Raw genomic sequence first — 18,044 nt, forward strand, 5'->3', positions numbered from 1 at the left:
TCCCTTTGGGTGGACATACAGGTTTGCTGCTTGAGACAATACTAAAGTGATCAGCCTTACATGAATGTCATTTTACACAATGCAAGTTTATTATGGGGAGAATTCCTAGTGGTAAAATTGCTGGGTCGAATTATGTGTATATTTGTAATGTGATAACATTCCATTCTGATCCATAGGTTTATCTATTTACATTTAGTACCTTAGTTTTAATTAGTTTACCTTTATGATGTATTTTTAAATCCTCTGGAGCTAGTCTATGTAGAGTGTGTATGCACAATATGGTAAAAATTGATAGATGTTCTTTGCATTTTTCTTAGTATTGATATAAGTATGATTGAGGTGAGGATCTTTTCAGTTGTTCTTTTTGTGAATTCTCGTTCATAACCTTCACCCCTTCCCAACTGAGTTGTTGAGTATTTTTCTTAATAATTTGTAGGAGCACTTTATGTATTTTGGAAATTAGCCTTTTGTCTGTAATATAAATTACCAGTATTTTCCCCCAATTTATTTGTCTTTTAATTTCTAATATGGTTGGATTTTTCTTGTTTTTGCCACACAACAATTTTTAAAATTTTATTGTCAAGTTGATCTAATCTTCTGGGTTTTGTATATTTGTGCCTTCCTTGGGATCATTTAAAAAATTATTTCTGATTTACACTTAAATCTTTGATGTAGCTGGAATATGTCCTAGTCAGTATGTGGCTCAGGTCCAATTTAATTTGGTTTCCAAATGGCTACCAGAATGCCCCACAGCATGTTTTTTCCACTGATATAAAACGTCATCTTTATCATACTCTTAAGTACCTGTATGTTTTGCGTGTGTGTTTCTAGCCTTTCCATTCTGACCCATAGGTTTATCTATTTACATTTAGTACCTTAGTTTTAATTATTTTACCTTTATGATGTATTTTTAAATCCTCTGGAGCTAGTCCTTCGTCACTCTTAGAATTTTCTTGGCTCTTCTTCATTCTTCATTTTTCAGTATTAACTTCCAAACCAGCTTGTCTCAATCAATGAAAAATTATTTTTATGTTCTCATTGGTATGGCATTAAATTTAAAGATTAGCTTAATGAGCATTGCCTTTTCAGTGCTGTCAGTGCATCCTCTCATCCATGATCATGGTATGCCCTCTGTGGTTGGATTTTTTTGTTTCCTTTGGTTGCATTTATATCTTTCCTTTATTCAGATCTTGCCATATTTCTTGTAAAGTTTATTGATTTTTCTTATTGATGTTATAAATACTGTCTTTTCCTCCATTATATCTTCTGATCACTGTTTGTACATATGAAGGCTAAAATATTATATATATATTCATTTTGTGCCCACTCATCTTTTTACATTCTCTTATTGTTTGTAGTAGGTTTTCAGTTGATATTCTTGGGTTTTCCATAATGTAATGATTATATATAAAACCATACCATCTACAGATAACCCTTTTCTTTCTAATACTACTAATTTTTCTTCTAATTATATTGATACAGTGTTTTCAATTAGAAAAATCACTTAAATATATGACTTTTGAAATAATGCATGCCCCTTATATTTAGCCCTGAATAGTGTCATCTTGGCAAATACAATTAGACTTGTTTAAGTTGTACATATTCTGAATTCCTCAGTAAACCTTTAAAGATATTTAATGTTACTTTTTAAAAAAATAGTTTCTAAAAAATGAGATATTCACATTGAAAATAAATATTTTTATTAATGATACTTATTTCATTGCTTTTTTCCTCAGGATCAAATGGCTATTGCATGTGGATCTCGAGCTCATTTGGAAAAAGAATCAATTGCTCAGGTGAGGCTTTCATCATGGATCAGTTTTTTCCTTTTTTACATATACATTAGCATGAGATAAGCTTTCATACTTAATCTCATAAAGATGAGGTTCCTTTCAGAAGAAAGGATTAGCATATTTAGGAATTGATTTTTTTTTTTTTCATGAGTATACAGGGAGGATGTAGACTTCACTTTGATTTTGGATACAAGCAGCTCTTTTTTTAAGACACAAAGAGAGTCCCCATTCAGTTATTATACAAGGAAAGTTTCTCCAAATGATGCATTTTTGAACCTATCAACTTGCCTTTAGTTTTTCTCATGTCAGCACACTTAAGCACTATATTTTAAGTTTTATTCAAAGTTTAAATTTTTTTTTAACTGCTCCTCTTAGAAAAGCATTATACCTTCAGATTTGTAAAGTTGTACTGCCCTTTTTAGTGTATTCAAAAAAATCACTGAAGACATTAACTTATTCAGGTTGTAATTTACAGATTAGGCTAAGAAGCTGGAGTAACTTGGAGGAAAAAAATATAAGGAACTACTCTATGCAGTATTTTTTATTTTAATTATTTTTTCACTTAAAAACGTAGACCTAATGTATCAAGCTCTGTAATTGTCCATTATATTCTTAACAGTTCATCTACTAGATTGGTCAAGTAGATCAAGAATAAAGCCATGGGCTTCCCTGGTGGCGCAGTGGTTGAGAGTCCGCCTGCCGATGCAGGGGACACGGGTTCGTGCCCTGGTCCGGGAAGATCCCACATGCCGTGGAGCGGCTGGGCCCGTGAGCCATGGCCGCTGAGCCTGCACGTCCAGAGCCTGTGCTCCGCAACGGGAGAGGCCACAACAGTGAGAGGCCCGCGTACCGCAAAAAAAAAAAAAAAAAAAAAAAAAAAAAAAAAAAAAAAAAGAATAAAGCCATATTTTTCAGTGCAAGGTCAAAATTATCTGGGGTGTTTTGTTTGTTTGTTTGTTTTTCCTTTAATGCATGTTCTTAGGCCAATCCCAGACACTAAATCAGACTCTAGCCACGGGACCAGGAGTGTGCCTTTTTAACAGTTTCCCAGGTCACCCTATGCATACCAGAGTTTGAGAACCAGCGGAATAAAAGATGAACCTTTCCCTTAGTGATTCTGAAATAGGACATGAAAAAATTCTAATTTTTTTCCCAAGATATACTGATGGCAGAGTCATAAAATCCCTTAAGGATTTTGCTCAAAAGTGGAAACCTGAACTTTCTTTTTTTTAAGAAATAAATTATTTTAACATCTTCAGCATCTAGTCCAAATGTAACTCTATAACCCTATGGACTGTTATTGGTGTTTCAAAAAGGTTAATCTGTTAACCATAGAGAATCAAACTCCTAGAAATTTAACACTGAAAGAGAGTTTAGAGATTAGCTAGTCCAACTTCATCACTTTACTGATACACAAGAGATAAGGAAAGAAAAAGTGTATGTGCAAAATGTTCGGCACATTATTTATCATTGTGAAATACTAGAAACTATAAAATACTAAATCCCAACACTAGAAAGTGTACATATTTCCCCTGGACGAAATGTCATGCAGTGATAAAATAGATGATAATGGAGACTGTATAATCATGTTGGGAAATACTAAAATATTAGGTTGTATGGAGAAAAAACAGTATGATATTGTAAATACAGTATAATTGTTCGTGTAAAAAACACTTAATGAAAATAGACTGATGTTAATTTAAGGGTTTTGTGAGTAAATTTGGTCCTTTTTTAAAATAGATAGATAGATAGGGGGAAAGAGGATTATCTACTTGGAAAGGAAAAAGGGTTGGAGAAATAGGAGGCAGTAATTAGGAAGCAGTTGAAGTAATCTAGGCAAGAAATAGTTGGGACCTGTATTGTTGGTGGCAGTAGAAAATAACTGTGGTTTTTTATTTTGTTTTTAACGGTGCAAATTCTCTCACTTAGAACTTCCATTGGTTGAAAACTCTTTGAATTTTTTTCCAGAATAGTAAGATGAGGCTGTGCTATGGTCTGAACCTTCTTTTACCTAGTGATGCTTTTAACCAGTCATCAAGGGATCTATTCCAGGATCTATGCGTTTATAATTTATCTTGTCATCTATCCATCCATTCCTCCATCTGTACAACTTAGTTACTGACATAGTGCTTTTGGACCCTACAGAATTGGCTGCTTCTCTAGAAAGAAAGGGTAAACTGGTCCACTGACTAGAGATCAGCAGTTATCCTCTGCAGATGCTACGTATAACTCCTGCTGAGTAGGCTTGTAGTTCAAGTCCAGATGATTCTCACAGAACTATACCTGTCTTATAGAAGGTCATCTCCAAGGGGCAACACAACCATCTGCCACGTGTCCAAGAAACTGCGGCGTGGCCTTCCACTTCTCAGCCACTAGGGTGTTCTCTTAATGTGCCATAGGTAATATAAATCCTGCATGGTGATTGATCTGTGGACAGTGAGAAAAATTATAAAAGTATTAATTAACCAAGATAGTAAACAGCAACTTCAGTAGCTTAACTGTGTAGTTTTCAGTCTTATCTGTCCTAAATACCTTTACACATAGTCTCAGTTAATCCTACCGTCTATCAAGACAAACATGTATGATACAGCACCATTGGAGTCTTTCAGGCATCCTTAAAAGTGTTCATATGCCCATGTGTTCTGTATAACAGTTAAAACAGTCATGTTTATATTGTCTGGGTATTCTCAAATTTATCATTTTTAAATGATTCAAAATAGAATCCATTACTGTTTGATCTCTTTAGATTTTTTTTTTTGAAGAGTCTGCTTAAGTCTTAGAACTTCTTTAACTTCTCTTTTCAAGATAATAAAATTACCAGTCAGTTAAATTTCACCTGAATTCCTTGTTTACATTTCATAAACATTAGAGATGATTGTTAATATTAAAGCAGTGAATGTTTTTAAATATCTACTTCAGAAGTTCATATAATGCTATTCTATGACTTTGTTACCTTCATTTAACTAAATAAGTCTATCCTGTAGTATGTTTTTAGATGTCTTCTAAATTCTAAGATATTTTGCCAAGTTTTAAAAATTAAAGAAAGTTCCAGTTGTTTGTAGATTATATTGTTATGCTTTTCAATATGTTAGAAGTCAAATAAGTTAAAGTCCTCATGTGAACTCAACATGTTTCTGTTTTTTTTTTTTTAAAAAAGCCATTATCCTAAAACAAACAAAAATCTTCTATTAACATACAAGCAAAAGCAGTCATGAATATTTTTATTTGGTTACTAGTAAGCTCATCTAAATCATGTTAAAAATCATTCAAGGAGAATAGTTTATAGGTATTATTTTTCTACCTTTTAAATTTTATTTTTCTATCTTTTGATTTCTATTTGTTCCTTTCCTAAGCATAAATGCTCTTTTGGAGGTTTAATCAGTCAACCAGTATTTATTGGAAATATTTTAGATGAAAGGCACTGAGCAAGCTGTTGTGAGATTCCCAAAGTATTTTAAGATGAGGTTTCTGCCGTATCTGCTTAGAGAGGTAAGACATACTTACATCAAAACATAACTAACGATTCTAGGTGATCAGTGAGAAGTGCTAGAGCTTTTCAAAGAGTTTGTTTTACGTACCCTATAGATAAGTATTTTATTCTTCCTTCCCTTCTTGCCCTATTCAATACACAAGTGAAACTGTGGTCAAGAGGTTAAAGTGAGCTTTCAAGCCTTCTTCCCTTATTAAAAGCTTTTATTAAGTTTCTGTTACTTCCTGTACCAAACACTTGGTTAAAGGCTTTAATATTATCTCATTTAAACTTTACAGTACCTTTGTGAGGCAGGCATTTTCATTCTAGATGAGCAAAGTGGGATTTAGAGAGTGGAAGTAACTTGTTCAAGGTCAGCCTGCTAATCATTTTTTTAAAATAAATTTATTTATTTTATTTATTTATTTTTGTCTGCATTGGGTCTTTGTTGCTGCGTACGGGCTTCCTCTAGTTGCTGCAAGTGGGGGCTACTTTTCGTTGTGGTGCACGGGCTTCTCATTGCGGTGGCTTTTCCTGTTGTGGAGCACGGGCTCTAGGCACGTGGGCTTCAGTAGTTGTATCATGCAGGCTCAGTAGGTGGGGCTCACGGGCTCTAGAGCACAGGCTCAGTAGTTGTGGCACATGGGCCTAGTTGCTCTGTGGTATGTGGGATCTTCACGGACCAGGGCTCGAACCCATGTCCCCTGCATTGGCAGGTGGCTTCTCAGCCACTGCACCACCAGGGAAGCCCACGGCCTGCTAATTATGAATGGAGCCAGGATTCAAATATAGGCCTGCTCAGTTCCATGGCTTTTCTCCCGTCATTTTTTCACTGTTGAGTCATGATTTTGTTCCATGGTGATAGAAAAAGACATGTGAATGAAGAACAACACTAAAGATTACAATTATGAAAACGAAAATCCAAAAGGAGGAAAGGACTTTTATTTAGTAGGATGAGATATTAAAAATTCTGCATAGACTCTTTACTGGTTTGCTTATGTGCATATGTAATATATCATTCCATGGGTCTATTACCATAATTATAGAAAACTTTAAGAGATCTTATCTTTTTTTAATCCTAAATATGAAAGTCTTGAATTCAGTGATAATTAATGATTTTTTTAAAGCTTGCATTGCTTAATGAATAATGGAATATGTCATGTTACTACTAATAATGAAATTAACGACTAATAACAATAGTGAATCCTCAGATAGGATTAGACTACTTAAGTTTAATATCCAAAGTATTAAAGAACTTTCCTGTTAAAATATATTTAATCAGAAATATCTGTCATAGTTAGAGACACTGGGTTTTTGTTTCAGACTCCATTCTAGTCTGTGACACTCTGCTGTACCTCTTCTATCGTATTCTCATTAGCTAGGTATCATACTTCAGGTTGAAATCTTAGTGTTTCATTTTTCCAAGGTATTCTGGTAACTCACCTTTTTTTGAAACTGAAATGTATTTGGGGCACAAAATATAAGGTGAATGAGATGTTCTCCTGGCTCAGAGCAGCCCTCCAACCGCTGTGGTGTATTTCTGGCGCACTGAAGCCCTGACTCTCACAGGCACTGTGATTCTTCTTGTCTGACTCCACCTCCAGGAAGTGAGTAACTACTTTTCTAGCCTCTGTCCAGCTCCAAGCATTAGGCGTCCTCACAGTTTCTAGAATAGACTTTGCCCATGCAGCTAATGGAACAATGGCGTTCATGTATGAGATCTACCCAGTCAATTAAATATTAAGTTGCAGTTGTCTACAGCCAGGTGTTTTCAATGTCTCCTTTATAGATAAATAGAAAAGTCATTTATATTTTGTCTTTGTTTCAGCGTTCTTACTTCCGTACTCTTCTCATGTATGGGTTCCACTTTCTGGTGTGGTTCCTTTGTGTCAAAGGAATCAGGGACACACAGTGTGGGTTCAAATTATTAACTCGAGAAGCAGCGTCACGGACGTTTTCATCTCTGCACATTGAACGATGGTAGGTTCCTAACCGGAATGTGTCTGGTGCGTCTTACACAGCAGTTCCTCCAGGTAATGGGCAGCAGCCCTGTAGTCCCATAATGAACATCCAGGTTTAAACAGAATTGACACTTATATATGTAAACTTAATCTGTACCCTTACTGGTTTGGTTCTTATTTATCTCAAACCAAACATAGGGTGCAAAGTTACATATTTACCTTAATTGTAGACAGTATAAATTGAGAGGCCTGAAAACATCCTGTTTCCTTAAGCTTCCTTTTTTTCCTTCAGAAAAAAAAAGAAAAAGCTCAGACATACCAAAGCAGAAGAGGGTACCCACTTGCCCTTCTTTCCTTCCTTTTGCAGGAGGAAGTTCCCTCTCCCGCCTAAGACCAGTCCTCGGGCCTCTGCATGCCCTTCCACCTTCTAACAACCCAATCCTGTTCACTTATTTTCTCTCCTGTGTATTTAGCCTTTTCTCTCAACCACATCTTTCCCATCAGTCTTTTCAAGTTTAAATTTCTCTTGCCATTAGAAAAACACCCTCTCCATTGACCCCTGCCCCCAGCACCCCTTCAACCCTAGCCCTCTTTCCTTTCACGGCGAACCTTCTCTTGGAAAAGCGGTCCATATTCACTGTCCCCATCTTCTCACTTCCCACTCACTCCTCACCCATCCTCCCATCTGAACATCTAGTTACCCTCCTATGATTAAATCCAGGGGTCATGTTTAAGATGACCACTTACCGTCTCAATGAACCTATCAGCAGCATTTGGCCTCTCTTTGTCCCAGACTTCGCCTCAGCTCCCAGCCTGTTTAGGGAATAACAGTCACATAGAAGCCTGAAACCTTGGAGTCATTACAGCCTTCCCCACAGCCCCTCTGTATATCCAGCCCATGACCGAGGCCTGTTGTTTTGAGCTTTTATGTCCCTTCATTTCTCTTCATCTTCACCACAATCCAAGACATCAGTTCCTATGCTGCAGTCCAAGGGGACCCTTCAGAAATTAGAAGTGATCAATCAGATGCACCTCTTCTGCTTCCCATTGCCTTTCGGTGCCTTCCAGGGCCTTGAGAGGGATACCAATAGGCAGTACCAGTATTGATGCTACGGTCTGGCCCACCTGAGTCTCCATGTGTGGATTCTTCCTTCTCACCACCCACTGCCCCTCCGTCAAGGTCTCCTTATCCTTCAGATCTTCGTTAGGACAACCTGCCCTCACTCTCTGTACCAGATCAGATGCCCCTGATTGTATGCTGTTGCAGTGCCATAAGCCATTCTCGTAGCACCTGGCACATCTGTAGTGCTTTATTTGTGTAATGTTTCTTTTTCTCTATTAAAACGTAAGCTCCACAAGAGCAAGAATCCCATCTGATTTTGCTTATTGTATAGCACAGAGGGTGCCTGGCACATCATAGGTACTCAATAAATACTGTTGAAAGAATACTTACTGTTAGTACTGGGTTCTGTGTGAATTCTGTTCATGGTGGGAGTCTGCATAATTATTCCAGTAGATGTTCATTTTTATAGTCTCTGTAACTTTCATGTGTCTATTTGCAAAGATCTGTTATCTCCGTAGAAATAGATGTCATATAATCTTCCCAAATAAATTTAAAGAAACTGTAGTTTCAGAATTAAAATTATCAAACATGTTTTTAAATCTTTCTTTCCTAGATTAAAATTTTTTAAGTAATGTATATTTGGTTTTAAAATTTAGATGCATGTTTCTATTATGTTAAAGAATAAAATATATTGATAGTTAATGGACTCCAAAATCAGAGAATCTTATTTATTAAGAAGTCACTCTAGAAATAAAGCCCTCCCTCTGCATTAGATATTTTTCAGTCAGATGTTAGGTCTCCATCTATGGTCAAAGAACTAGGTTCTTTGTAGTTCAAAAGGAAGGATTTAAAAATGGAGAACATTAGGGTTAGGGTTGATGACTTAAAAGTTATGAAGTTTCCTTGTCAGGACTGATATAAGTCAGGATTGTTGTAAGGCAGCATTGTCCAACAGAAGTATAATATGAGACACAAATGCAAGCCATATATGTAATTTTACATTTTCTAGTAGCCACATTAAAAAGTAAAAAGAAAGGTGACATTTATTTTAATACTATATTGAACACAATATAAACATAGTCATTTCAGCATGCACTCAGTATGAAAAAAATACTGAGCTATTTTACATGCTTTTCTTTGTACTGTGTCTTCAGAGTACAGTACATCTCAATTCAGACTAGCCACATTTCAGTTGCCCAATAGCCAGCCACATGTGGCTAGTGTATTGGCCAGCACTGTTCCAAGGTTTTATGGGTTTTTTAAGTTAAAGAACATGTTTTTATTTTTTTCTTCTTTAAATTTTATGTTCATGTGCATGCCTTTTTAATTATTTATTTGCAATTTGATTGGCATAATATTGACCTGACTTAAAATTTTAGCCTCTCACATCTCTCTTTAGGGTCCAGTTATGTTTATGTTGTGCCCATAAAGGAGAACCACCAGATACACATGTATCAACCTGATTAGCAGTATACCCTTCACCACAGTTATGTTTCATTGTCTTTATTTAAACATCTCTTTTCCTTCACTTCAATCAAGAAAAACTAAAGAGCAGATTTGTTTTTTCTTAAGCAGCATAAGTTTTAGAAACCAAATTGTGCATCTACTCATTTCCATATGTGTCTCCTTAGACGGTTTTTTTAAGAGGACTTGTTCTAAAGATTCACTGAAATTTTTCTCGTAACTTTCAGAGAATCCAAGTCAAGTAGAGTTTCTAGGTATTACAACACTTCAAGGTATACGCTGTACTGCTGAAGTTAAAAGACTACAGGCATCTCTTTGATTCCGAATTACTTGAATATGGGTAACATTAAATGTTAAATATAAATATGTATATAAAATCTCCATCCTCTGAACTCTACCTCACCTAAATTCTTTCCATTTAATGTTAAGGTATAATTTGACCCAATTTATGAATAATTTTTTAAATGGATTCTTTGAAATGTACTTCTAGTGAATTTTTTAAAAATTTTTAATCAATGTTATTCATGTTTATAATTTAAAGTCATTCCATCAGGCTTATAACAAGAAAACAGTTGTCCTTTGCCCCATCTCCGTCCATCCCCCATTCCTGCTCCCTCTCTCTAGTCACTTTCATCTCTTTACTGCTTGTTTGTGATGTTTGCTTTCACATTGAAAACAATGGGTCTGCATAGCTACGTCTCAGTTTTTCAGTTTTAGATATTAATTTCCACAATAGGAAATCAATGGACAAGTATTTCGTTCTCTTAAACTCCTGTACATCCTCCACAGTTATGCTCCTAATACATTTTAAAAATAATGTTTGCTTAGCTCAGCATTGATCGTTATAGCTGGGTAAAGAGAATTCAGATTTGAGCCGTAGCATGCAATGGGATTATACGACCCACACAGTTGTAGTACTTTTTGTTTTTCTAAAGGTAATAACTGGAGTTTTTTGCTGGCATTACTTGACCGTGGATCTAACACTTCCTTGTCCTCACTCTCTGACAGAAGCATAAGTTCCCAGACACATCAGATTATGCCTCAATTCCATCTTTTTCTCGGAGATGGAAAGCCTTTCTCATCGGCTCTTTCTTTCTAGTTGTGTCCTGGCCTGCTGCAGCTCCTGTCCTAGATCTTGTTTTCCTTGGTTTCCATCCTAATTTAGTAGAGCACACCTCTCTTACACCTCCTAAAAAATATGAGAAAGACACTGCGAGACCCCACATGTAGAGACATGCCTTGATTCTACCCTCACGCTTGTTTACCAGTTAGCTGGAGAAAGAGTTACAGGTTGGAAATCCTTTTTCCTCTGGATTTGGAAAGCATTGCTCTGTTGTCTTTGGCATCAGTGTTTCTGTGGAAAAGTTCAATTCTGTCAATAATCTAATCTTGATTCCTTGTCTATGGCATGTTTTTTCCACCCCACTTTGGAAGCCTTTTATTCAGTGTTTTGAAATGTCATGATTCAGCGACTTAATGTGGCTCTTTTTCATGCATTTTCTTGAGTACTCAGGAGGCCCTCTAAGTCTGAAACCCATGTCCTTTAGTTCTGAGAAATGTCCTTTATTCATTTCTTCGATGATCTCCTGTCTTTTCTCTCTTCTCTCTTATAAAACAGATATAGAGCTTCCTTATTGATCCTTTAATTTTATTTTCTCTCCCTCTTCCTATTTTTCTTCTTTTGAGATTTCCTCAATTTTATCATCTAACCCTCCTTTTAAATTTTTATTTCTGCTATCAAAACCTCAATTTCCTGCAATTCTTATATTCTAGTATTCATTTTTCTAAATCTGTTCTTGTTTCATGACTACAGTAGCTTCCACGAACACTTTATTTTCTTCTTTCTTTGCATTGTTTCTGTTGCTTCAGTTTTTTTTTCTTCGTGTTTGTTTTTATCATTAAAGTTTATCCTCAGATATCTTTAGTATGGTGCTAAAAATTTTAGCTCATCAGCAGCCGGGTGCGTGGTCAGCAAACTCTGACTGATAGATTTCACTACAAATTAAACTAGTGGGGCCATTTTGTGTGGGTAACTCCCAGCTGTCACTATGTTTTGGGCTGGTCATTTTCACTAAAGTGGGATCCTTCAATCTGCTGCCTAAGAGATATGATCCTGGCTGCCAGCATTCACAGAACCGGCTGGAAGAAAGGAGAATCTCATACAGATTTTCAGTGAGACCTCCGGTTAGCAGCCCACCTGCACCTCCACTTACAGAGGTCACTTGGGCCCTTGATGCCTGAGCGTCGGGGGCTCTGTGGTGCCCATTAACCTGCCCTGGGCTTCTCCCTCTGCCGTTGTCTACTTTCTAGTTACCACTTGTCTAGCTACTTTCCAACGTTCACATTTTTTTTTTTTTTTTACTCTCATCTTCTCCTCTTTTTGTTCTCGTATGGTTATCCCATCATTGTCGTTTTAATTTTAGTGGGATTTCAGGAGGGAGCAGTGGGGGGTGTGTGTGTGTGCCATGTTTAGCAGAGTCTCAGCACACTCTTTGTTCTTCAGAAATACATCTGTTCCTGAGGTAACAGCTATATCAGGAACTGAATAACAAAAGAAAACGTGGTTAACTCTGCTCTCCCCACATTTACCAAAACTCAGGAAGTCATTTCAGTTGGAGAATAACCCTTATGCTGCTTCTCTTTATTGGCATAAGGTTCTATCCAGAAGTACTTGGTATTTTAATTATAATGTTTGCTTTGGTAACAGATTGGTCTCTTATTTGTAATATGGTGATACGAACTGCAGTTTGTTGTTTTGGGGTTTTTTGTTGTTTTGGGGTTTTTTTTTTAAATAAACATCTCATGTCTTCTAAAATGTTTAAGGGGAGAAGGGTATAATAAAAATAATAGTTTATAAGATGAATAGCCCTTTCAGTTTTTTTAATATAAAAAAAATTTAATTTGTATTTCAGTTAATCGGTGGTTTTTTACCCCACTCCTTTTCATTCATCATTTTTATGTTGTTTTGTGTCTTCGATAAGTCACTAATTCTATATGATATCTTTGGAGAAATACTTAATAATCTTGATCAGATTATTAATTAGCATTACTCAGCAGCCCATTAGGTAACTTTTTGGTTTTATGTTAAAGGAAAGTTTTAAGGGTTAATATTCAAATTATTTCCTTCTTTCATGAGTGTCACAATTCTACTTAACGGAAGTTTTACTCAGTCCTTTTAGAAACACAAAGAACACTTTTGTAGATGGTTTTATCATCTTAAGTAAATATTTTATTAGGATAAGGAAAAGCATTAAGTGTTTTTAAAAAAAAAAAAATAGTTTTCATACTGAATTATCCAAACACTTGGGATTTAAACTAGTTGCATAATGGATGGTGGTGGTATCGTAGCCAAGAAAACAAAACTCCCAAATTCAGATTGTCTAGAATGAGGGAAATCAGATAGAAGTGGATTTTAGGCGTTTTCTTGTTTGTGCTCATATTTTAAAACCAAGCCTGGGAAGTCTGAAGTGTGTTCCATGCAGTCTAGAAAGTGGGGCGTTTCATGTCTCAAGAATGAAAGCAAAACAGTGAAAGACTTTAGTGCTTTTTGAGACAAGTAAAAGCATGAAGTGCAGCACAGGCAGTGGTGCTTCTCTTTTTGAGTTTAATGCCAGTGAAAGGAAGCAACTGGTTGAGAGAATTTTGTAAAAATCCAGGAAAACTTCTAAGTCAGGATTCAAAAATGTTAAGGAAAGCAGATTCGACCTAAACCAAAGGGCTGATTGAAGAGGAGCTTTTTAAGAAAGAGTCTTTCCTAGGTAGAAGGAAGGCTGAGCTGGGAATTCAGACTAGAGATGATTTTAAGTGCATGTTAAAATGAGACAATGTATCTAATTCCTATGTATATACGTAGTTATACCCACAAGGCCTTTCAGGCCAGCCTAAACTGGCTTTTCACTTTCACCAGCTGCCAGTACTGTATTGGCCAGGACAGCACTGGGGAGGGGAAGAGGGAAGGCAGGCCACAGGGACCCTGTACTTAGAAAAGAAACCTTGATTCTTTGGTGGTAGAAGAATGTAATCAAGCAGCTCTAAAGTGACTGAGAACGTTCTCTCCTAGTGCTTCTCAAGGTTCTGTTTTACCAGCTCTCTGAATCCGTTGAAAATGCTGTCAGTTCTGTTTCTTGAGCTAGTTAAGGTTGGGATTTGAAAACCATCAATCTTGAAAATTTCCAGGATTAAATTTTCTCTTGGAGCCCAGGAGGCCGTTTTTACCTCTGGGAGTTTCTGAGTTGTGACAGAGACGCCATATTTCTCATTTATATGTTATGCAGTGACACGCGATGTTGTGTTACTTGCCTTGAAGCTCCTGAACTACTTTGCTTTTATTTGACCTTATGTTTATCTGGCCTTCACTTTTACAGTATAAGCTTTTATATCTGCTGTGTGAGCTTCTTTAAAACGTGCCGAGTTAGAGATTTAATTACACTCTATTTGTCTTTTTAAAAATAAATAGCAATGTATTTTCTATTTCAGGGCATTTGATGTAGAACTGCTTTACATAGCACAGTTCTTTAAAATCCCAATAGCAGAAATTGCTGTCAACTGGACTGAAATTGAAGGTGAGTATATTTGTTTACATTACAGCTGATCTTAAGTGGGGGAAGACGTCAGACCATACAGTTGTCCAGTGAAGTCAGCTGGCTTTACTCTCGCCCCAGCTCAGCTGTCCTGACTCAGAGAGGCAGTTTCATAGACAGTACTGCCTACTAATCCTTGCCACCCTCCTCCAGCTGGCTTACTGCCTTCTGTATTTTTTTAGTCTCTTCTTAGGGTCTTCATTAGGCCTACTGGCTTGCCTAAGAAATTCAATAAAAACTTGTACAGTAGACAGGATCATGGTGATTTCAGGCTAGAAGCAAGGTGAATAGTCTTCAGATAAACTTTATTGTTTGTAATACCAATTTTTTTTTAGTATTATTTCATTACTCAGTGAGTTTTGAGTACCTACAAACCACTGTGCAAAGCTAAATGAGGAATTAGTTGTTTTTACTCCAAATGTCCATAATCCATTCACAGCCGATTTTTAACTGGCATCTGTACATATATCCCAAAATGTAAAGATTTCTAAGATTTAAAATGTGAAATCTATCATACTTCCGAATAATTTCTATTCAGAAAAGCTTAGCGCTCACTGTTTAGAATTTAAAATATATTCTAGTGTTCTCCTTTGCTTACCTTAGAATGATCCTAAATTAATTCACAGTGTAGGAGCAGTTAACTGGAGACTTTTTCAAAGTCACCTCTCCCCCAGGTAAGCATGGCCTCCTCTTGAAAAGTCACTGTTGAAGTAAGCAACTTCAGGTGTTTAGGGACAGAAAAAGGCTAAGAACCGGTCTGGAAATCATACAAGCTATGTAGACCTCTTGGAGTCTTGCTGAATCATGTTGAGTTTACAGCAGTTTGACTAATCTCCACAGTAGCAGCCTAGATCAAAGGGGATGGGAAGCAGGTGAAAGGATGCCTCCGACTCATCAGGATCAGCTCGGTCAATGTGTCTGTGTTGATCTGTGACCAGCTTAGACTCTATGGGAAGTTGGAAGTGGGGAAAAGTAAAAATGTTTCATTTTATATCAGTTGCTCACTTGCATTTCTCAGAGAGTTGACTGTTAAATCTTGTTAACCAGCACTTAGCAGTTTTTCTGTTAATCATCCCCAAACACTCAGCCATATACAATCGGTCCCTCCCCACTAGAGCAGGGCCATCTGAAATTCTCAGTTTAGATCTTCTCAAGTTTTATTTCACTTCAAGGTGTTTTGTTTTTGTTGTTTTTAGAGAAACCACTCACTTTGCCTTTGAAGATATTTAAATCTCTTATCCATGATTTAAATTAATTACGGTGGATGTGTTAACTTCATTGTGGTAATCATTTCACAGTGTATACAGCTATCAAATCATCACGTTGTACACTTTAAATACATTTCAATTTTATTTGCCAGTTACACCTCAGTAAAGCTTGTGGTGGGGGGAGGGGTGGGAAGAAAGGAATAGAGAAAGAAGCTAGAGCGTTTGGGAAGAAAGGAATAGAGAAAGAAGCTAGAGCATTTGGGCTTCAATCTGGAAAGTGTCAGTGATCGTCCTGTGGTCTTTACCACGTCACTGTACCACCCAGCATGCCAGTTACCTGAAATTGGAGGGCAGGGCAGGTCTGCTTCTGACTTACCAAAAAAACAATTTCAAGGGGTAAAATCAAGGAATATATAAGCTTTTTTTTTTTTTTTTTTTTTTTGCGGTATGTGGGCCTCTCACTGTTGTGGCCTCTCCCGTTGCGGAGCACAGGCTCCGGACACGCAGGTTCAATGGCCATGGCTCATGGGCCAAGCCACTCCGCGGCATGTGGGATCCTCCCAGACCGGGGTACGAACCCGTGTCCCCTGCATCGGCAGGCGGACTCTCAACCACTGCGCCACCAGGGAAGCCCTATAAGCTTTTTAAGACATGCTCAAGGAGGCAAATCTCATGCAGTCAACTGCACTTGGCATGTTGCCATTTGACAACCACTGGACGAGAATATGGCCTAGCTAAGATGTATTTATTTTATCTGATTGAGAGTCTTTGGTAGAATTAGAATAAAAGTTGGGTTTTTGTCTTGGCTTTCTTATCTCAGATTATTAATCTGTACTTGTATTATGTATAGAGGTGTATCTGATTCTCTGTAGTACATGAGATTGAAAAGCAGTGTGTAAAACATGAAGATTTGCCCCCGAAAATCATTTTTAAATGTACAAAGGAATTGTTTAACAGACATACATATATAATATAAATAATGTAAGTTAAATTAAGGTGACTAGAAGCTCACAAAGGTCGTGACTTCTAAAATACAATTTTAAACTGTTATGTTTCCTGAAAATATATTTATTTTTAATTATTTTTAAATCGCAGGTTCTAAATTAGTTCCATTTTGGAGCTGGCTACAGATGGGCAAGGACCTACTTTTTATACGACTTCGATATTTGACTGGTGCCTGGAGGCTTGAACAAACCAGGAAAGTGAATTAGGTTATTTGCCATCTTTGGTTGTATTCTTATCCATCAGTGTCACATTATTTCATTTGAAATTAAAATTTTAAATAAAGCTGGAATAAACCTATTCCATTGTATGCCTTTTGATAATTTTAAAGAATTTACTGCCAGCAGTAAAAATCTTTATACTACTTTTGGACACAAAACTTTTTAAGGTGTTTGTAACAAAAGTCAGAATTTCTTTTGCTTTAGCAATTTTATTCATTTAGATTAATTATCATTATGATTCTGAGAAATACAATTTTTAAACAGAAGACAGAAGCAATTATTCTTACTCTAAAGTGCCTTATTCTCATGAACTTAAATATAAACCACAATCATATATGTGTTCAGGGATTTAAAAATAAATGTTTAAATATATATAAATTTATCAACATTAAACCCATAATTCATTCTGTAAAAGTCTAGGAAATTATGTTAAAGAAAGGATATAGGCTTGCTCACAAAGGTATCCACTTTCTCATACAGTCTTATTTATCTCCTTCCAAATTTTTCTTACCTCCTGGCAACCCTTCCCTCTTGAGTTCATGTTAATAAAAATTGGAAATTCTTCATTAAAAAGAGAAAGTTTTGTGATATTAATAAATGTATTTACTCAGAAGCCTGTGTTTTTGAGAAACTAAAGACTAAAAAATAGCAGTTATAAAACAATGAACTCCTAAAAATAAGAATTAGATTGTTTCTGATGTTTTAGAGAAAATAATAATACCTAACATTTACTGAGTGTTGACTGTCTGCCCACCACCGTTCTAAGCACTTAGTATATAATGAGTCATCTAACTTTTACAATAGGAGAGGAAACCTAAGGCACAAAGCAGTCACTTGCCCAAGGTCACAGAAGTAGGAAACAGTAGAGTTGTGACCCTAGCCCACATAGTCCGGATCCAGGGCCTACACTCTTTAATGAGTATGCTACTTCAGTTTCTGACAGTATGATAACTGGGGACATGTAAGTAGAAAGTTTCAGAAGCACCTGAAATACAGCATTTTAAAGACAAGCTTTACGTGGAAAAGTAAATCAGCTAAAGATGACTCCTCTCCAGTAGTTTCAACAACAGTGATGCTGTCACATCTGTATTAGACAACAAGCTCCTTGAAAACAGAAACCATTTCTTACTCAAATTAGTATTCCCAGTACAGTGCTTAGCGTAAACACTTAATATCGACCAAGTAAATAAACAAACTTCATTCACTACCAGGTTCTGAGAGCCTTTAAGTCACTTAAATGAACAGAACAAAACAAGGCTTATGCAAGTAGAAATGAGAGAAAA

At 36.4% G+C, this 18,044-nt stretch overlaps 1 protein-coding gene across 1 annotated transcript in view; it reads left to right on the forward strand.

Annotated features, from left to right (window-relative positions):
• The window catches only part of ALG5 (ALG5 dolichyl-phosphate beta-glucosyltransferase), a 40,920-nt gene extending 24,070 nt beyond the window's left edge, over nt 1–16,850 (forward strand). Inside the window, exons 7-10 of the mRNA XM_079721587.1 lie at nt 1,737–1,796; nt 7,091–7,242; nt 14,227–14,312; nt 16,634–16,850. Of these exons, the coding sequence (XP_079577713.1) occupies nt 1,737–1,796; nt 7,091–7,242; nt 14,227–14,312; nt 16,634–16,749 (414 nt within the window). The 3' untranslated portion in view covers nt 16,750–16,850. The remainder of the gene's footprint in view (nt 1–1,736; nt 1,797–7,090; nt 7,243–14,226; nt 14,313–16,633) is intronic.
• The last annotated feature ends 1,194 nt before the right edge of the window (nt 16,851–18,044 follow it).

The sequence above is a fragment of the Hyperoodon ampullatus genome (assembly GCF_949752795.1).
Source record: "Hyperoodon ampullatus genome assembly, chromosome: 16".
In the NCBI taxonomy this organism is placed as follows: domain Eukaryota; kingdom Metazoa; phylum Chordata; class Mammalia; order Artiodactyla; family Ziphiidae; genus Hyperoodon; species Hyperoodon ampullatus.